Here is a 6027-nt window from a genome sequence, read left to right as displayed (position 1 = left end):
AGAAAACTAATCTCTTTACTAGAAAACTAATCTCTTTACTAGAAAACTAACTTCTTTACTAGAAAACTAATCTCTTTACTAGAAAACTAACCTCTTTACTAGAAAACTAACCTCTTTACTAGAAAACTATCCTCTTTACTAGAAAACTAACCTCTTTACTAGAAAACTATCCTCTTTACTAGAAAACTAACTTCTTTACTAGAAAACTATCCTCTTTGATAGAAAACTAATCTCTTTACTAGAAAACTTACCTCTTTGCTAGAAAACTAATCTCTTTACCGGAAAACTAACCTTTTTACTAGAAAACTAACCTCTTTACTAGAAAACTAATCTCTTTACTGGAAAACTAATCTCTTCACTAGAAAACTATCCTCTTTACTAGAAAACTAATCTCTTTACTAGAAAACTAATCTCTTTCCTAGAAAACTAATCTCTTTACTGGAAAACTAACATTTTTACTAGAAAACTAACCTCTTTACTGTAAAACTAATCTCTTTAATAGAAAACTAACCTCTTCACTAGAAAACTATGATCTTTACTAAAAAACTAATCTCTTTACTATAAAACTAATCTCTTTACTAGAAAACTAATCTCTTTCCTAGAAAACTAATCTCTTTACTGGAAAACTAACCTCTTTACTAGAAAACTAATCTCTTTACTAGAAAACTAACCTCCTTACAAAAAAACTAACCTTTTTACTAGAAAACTATCTTCTTTACTTTAAAGCTAACCTCTCTATTAGAAAACTAACCTCTATATTAGAAAACTAACCTCTTTATTAGAAAACTAACTTCTTTACTAGAAAACTAACTTTTTTACTAGAAAATTATCTTAGAAAACTATCTTCTGTAATAGAAAACTAACCTCTTTACAAGAAAACTAAGCTTTTTGCTAGAAACCTATCATTTTTACTTGAAGAATAACCTCTTTACTAGATAACTAACTTCTTTACTAGAAAATAACCTCTTCATTAGAAAACTAACTTCTTTACCAGAAAACTAACCACTTTACAAGAAAACTAACCTCTTTACAAGAAAAATAACCTTTTTCTAGAAAGCTAACCTTTTTATTAGAGAACTAACTTCTTTCCAGCAAACTAACCGTTTTACAAGAAAATTAATCTCTTTAAAAGAAAACTAACTTCTGTAGAAATAACCAACATCTTTACATATCCATATTTAATACAAAAACAAATAAGAATCGAGATTTATTTGAGATCATTTCAAGATTGCTTGGATAATCATTGCAGAAAATAATTACATAATATTTAGATCTATCACAGTTTTATAATATGTATTATAGAAGACCACTGGACACACTTAGCGTTCGACTTCAAGGCAGATTTATTTATACTTCCGTCTCTTATAGGATACTAATTTCAGATTCAAGCGTAAATTATTTGTGTTTTAAATAATTCTCCAAATTTGAATAGCTTGGACGAATTTTACAGATTTGGTTTAGTCCTCCAGGTTTGGATGAGTACTTCAGGTAAAGAAAAATACTCGAGAGTTGGTTGAGTATTCAAGGTTTGGATAAGAACTCCTGGGTTGAATGAGAACTACAGGTTCAGAATTAATAATGAAGGTTTGGGAGCAAAGGTTGGGTTTGAGAGAATCGCGGAGAAAGACCTGAGGACGGAGGAGTTGGTAAACCAGGAGAAGCATACCACTCTCCTAATACAGGTTTATAGTCGGAGACAGGGATTTTGTAGTCAGAAAGTTTATAGTCGGTCAAAGGAACCCTATAGTCGGGGAGCTTATAGTCATTGTGATGAGGTTTATAGTCGCTGATATGAGGTTTGTAGTCGCTTACATGGGGTTTGTAGTCGCTGATATGGGGTTTATAGTCGCTTATTTGTGATTTGTATTCGTTGATTTGGGATTTATATTCGAGAGGGTGGGGTTTGTATTCAGATTGTTGGCTGGAGGTTTTATACTCTGAGAGGGACGGGACGGAGTGAGGAGAAGGTTGAGAAGGTTGAGAAGGTTGGTTCATGTGGGGAGAGGGTTGGGAAACTGGGTTTATATGAGGAGATGGAATAGAGGGAGGGTTCATATGAGGAGATGAGAGTGAGGTTGAATGAAGAGAAGGAGAAGTAGCTCCAGAATCATCGCTATCATATCCAACCAGAGCATCTTTACCATGTATCTTTAGATGCTTACGGAGAGAGGACGGATGGGTGTAGGTTTTATCACATCCCCGGATATTACAATAGTAGGGTTTATCCGTAGAATGAACATGCATATGTTTCTTTCTATCACTGGAGTTGGCAAATCTTCTGTCACAACCTTCAATCTCACACTCAAACGGTTTCTCGCCTGAAATAAATAGTTTATCATGTTAAAGTTCAATTCTATTTGTTTTTACATTTCCGGTCTCTTCATTTGTCAATTGACCGGAAGTCCAGGTGTTGTATATCCCCCCCCTTAGATGGGTTACAACATCATGCATTGTATGAAAAACTTTGTTGCACATTTTCTTTGTATCTTGATCAATCCATTCACAGTTCATCTCCTGTTTGACCGGCTGGCGCATATATCTGTAGTATGGAGACATGTAACCATATCCCATATTACTGTAATTATAAGTTGAAGCTCCCATATCGTGTAAACTAAACGGATCATGTCCAGTAGCTGCAGCATGTAAACTAGAGGAAAACATGGAGTAGGACGGGTCAGAGCGAAAGAGAAGATCTCTGGCAGCATAACCTCCCATTGGAGCAGACATTGGAGCTTGCATAGGAACTCCAGGATAACCAGACTGTGGGTAGGACGGGGCAACTCCTTGCCCTTCCATCTTTAGGGCACCCGCCATACCACCTTGCATATATGTTCCCAACATGCACATGCTATGTTTACACCTTGAGGAATTAGGAACCGTGGTAGCGGCTCAATATAGAGATTTCACACTGGTGTAGGGGGGTGTGAGACGGTGGGAGTACTGTGTCACTATCCTCGCTATCCACCCAGGACTGATGTTATCCGCTCTAGGAACTGCTGGAACCCAGTTGGACCCAAAACTCCCCGCAATGAGCGCCGCTTTTCCTCCTCTCTCATTGGATTAAACCTGGCGGAGAGAGATCCAATAAAAGTGAGGAAAATTATACTAAGGTGGGGCAGCGGGAGGCATCAAGCACATACCAATACATGCTGGCTCAGCTCTAAGCACAGATAAGGTTGGGGTAAACATAGTCAACACTCTACACCTGCAAACCTATGCACTTGGAGACTTCAAAACCTACAATTGAACTTGGAAACTTCAAAACCTACAATTGAACTTGGAAATTTAAAAACCTACACTTGAACTTGAAAACTTGGAAACCTACAATTGAACTTGGAAAATTGAAAACCCTACAATTGAACTTGGAAACCTACAATTGAACTTGGAAACTTACAATTGAACTTGGAAACTTGGAAACCTACAATTGAACTTAAAAGCCTACATTTGAACTTGGAAACTTGGAAACCTACAATTGTGAACTTAGAGACTTAAAAACCTACAAATCAACCTGTAAACCTCTAAAGCTATGAACAAGTAAAGCCATGTAATTTGTTAACCATTAAACCTGCAAACCATAATAAACCTGTGACCAATAATCCTCAAACTGAATAAACCTGAATAAACCTGTAGATTGTGTTAATCTTTAAACCTGTGAACTTTTAAACAAAAAACAAAAAATTGTAAACCTGAAAATCTTAACCCAGTCGAAAACCTTTTATCCAGTAAATTCGTAAACCTGTAATCCATTTTACTTTAACCCTGGGCATTTTAAATTATGAACCTAAGTAAACTTACAACTATAATCCAGTAAACCTGTTAACCTGTGAACCTTTTAAACTTAGTAAACATCTTAACAAACAAACTTCTAAAATTCAAACAATTGCAACCTTGAATTTAATTTTTAGAATAATGATTTTAAATATAAAAACTACGCTATCGTATTTCCAGGTTTATTTTGAAGTCTCAACAGTCGTTGATAGATTCAGTTGACAATATGATACTGTAGAACTACCGCCCCCTGTATTCTCTAGAACCCTGAGTACAATATCTCACCTTGTATTTAATAAAAGATTCTGTGATGAGAACTCAGGGTTTAGAGTTTACCCTGGATTCAGAGGATTAGTTTTATTACTCCGTAAGATCATCCAAATTACAATTCTTGGGACATTTGCTAAATCTTCTTCACTGTGATCTTCCGACTGAGTTTAATGGTTTAGTTTGATAATCTACTCTGTTCCTATTCATTCAGTACAAAGAGCCTAAACTCAGCCAGATAGAAATCTAGGTTGGAGAAATCAGACCAAAAACTCGACAGTTTCAATTGATTTTTTACAATATTGATTGGAATTCGGTATTTGTCCGCTTGAATGGATTTTAGTTGGTTGAACCATAAAATTTATATTTACTCCGTTCTTATCCTAGATCCGTCATGTTTAATTGGTTTCAATCGGTGGAGTTCGTTTTTTTTAGGATTTACTCCGTTCTTATCCGAGATCCGTCCTGTTCAATTGGTTTCAATCAGTAGAGTTCGGTTTAATAGAGTTTACTCCGTTCTTTTCCTAGATCCGTCCTGTTCAATTGGTTTCAATCAGTAGAATTCGGTTTTATAGGATTTACTCCGTTCTTATCCAAGATCCGTCCGGCTCAATTGGTTTCAATCAGTAGAGTTCGGTTTTATAGGATTTACTCCGTTCTTATCCTAGATCCGTCCTGTTCAATTGGTTTCTATCAGTGGACAATATTTATTTCGTAATGTATTAAAATAATGGAGTTTTAGAGAGCTGTCCTGTATTGAAAAGGTCATAAGTTTTACTCTGGGTATATAGTTTGGGTCATAGACATTTTATTCAGACATTTTTCTGTAGAGCTTTGATTACTCTTTGTGTTTGTAGATCCGTCTCGTGAATGCGGGTTTAAAAATACGGTTTACTCCGTGCTGTATTCTAAGCTGTGTGTGTTGTGTAGACAAGTCGGAGTTGGTTCAAGTCAGTGCTATAAAAATTACATCAAATTTCAAATCAAATTTTTCTTGTTGAAAAATTGATTTAAAGATCGACCAAACAAAGTAAAAAAATTTTGTCAATTTTTGTCAATTTCTTTTCTCTTAAGATTAATATCTAATTTAAATACATGTCGATCATGGTTTTTGACAAATCGGGAGAACGATGTCGGGTTTTGTTCTCTCTGGAGTCGTGAGGGGTTGATCATGATATGAAACCACACTAGAGCTCCAGACACCAGTATTAGACTTAATTTATTATTCTAAATTATGCAAGAAATATCCAAACCTTTTTTTCCGACTTTATTCAAATATATTATCATAATTTTAAATATATTCAGTACATTTTATCCAAACCTTTTATCCCGACTTTATTCAAATATATTATCATAATTTGAAATATATTCAGTACATTTTATCCAAACCTTTTATCCCGACTTTATTCAAATATATTATCATAATTTGAAATATATTCAGTACATTTTATCCAAACCATTTTCAGGTCAAAGAAATCCTAAAAATAAAAGGTTTCGTTCGGAACTAAAATACTGAGTTAATACAATATTTATAAAAAATATAGGATTTCATTATCCTACAGTGATAACCAAAAATATTTGGAAATATTATTGTCTTCGCTCTTTATTTTATATAAAAATGCAGCTAAAGATTTTGTAATTAGGAAGGTCTACGGATTATTTTAATTGTAAAAAAAATATTATGAAAATGTTAAGGATACTATAGATCGACTACAGTGCATAACTAATCAAATTAGTCTTGTTTTAAGTAGACATTGACGATTATAAATGGAAGATCCTTCCCGGAAGACTGTTTGGGGGAGGTTCGGAAGCCCTCTGAAAACGCGCACCACCGCAAATAGGTAAAATGAGGTTCGGAAGCTGTGCGGGGGAGGTTGCCTTCCCTCGCTCATCATACGCGGAATGTTAACTAAAAGAAAATACGAAGACGACATTAATTAAGTTTTTATTGGTTATCGCTAACTTTGGTGAATCAACGTTTGAGGGGCGTGG

General features: G+C 34.8%; 1 protein-coding gene across 1 annotated transcript; it reads right to left on the bottom strand.

Annotated features, from left to right (window-relative positions):
- Positions 1-1194: 1194 nt before the first annotated feature.
- Positions 1195-2847, bottom strand: LOC111709414 (zinc finger protein ZIC 3). Its single transcript, XM_023483073.1, has 2 exons — positions 2505-2847; positions 1195-2318 (listed from the first exon to the last, which is right to left on the bottom strand). Exons 1-2 carry the CDS (start codon positions 2845-2847, stop codon positions 1573-1575), a joined length of 1089 nt encoding a protein of 362 aa, XP_023338841.1. The 3' UTR covers positions 1195-1572.
- Positions 2848-6027: the final 3180 nt, after the last annotated feature.

Source organism: Eurytemora carolleeae, unplaced genomic scaffold, assembly GCF_000591075.1.
Source record: "Eurytemora carolleeae unplaced genomic scaffold, Eaff_2.0 scaffold963, whole genome shotgun sequence".
Lineage (NCBI taxonomy): Eukaryota > Metazoa > Arthropoda > Copepoda > Calanoida > Temoridae > Eurytemora > Eurytemora carolleeae.
Note: the sequence above shows the minus strand (reverse complement) of the source record. Positions and strands in the feature narration are given on the sequence as shown.

Bases quoted from the DNA above. Each gene is read 5' to 3' on its own strand.
- LOC111709414 (XM_023483073.1), bottom strand. From the start codon at position 2,847: ATGTGCATGTTGGGAACATATATGCAAGGTGGTATGGCGGGTGCCCTA. The intron at 2,319-2,504 runs GTGAATGGATTG...TATTTATTTCAG, and splicing joins GGTCAAACAGGAGATGAACT to GCGAGAAACCGTTTGAGTGT.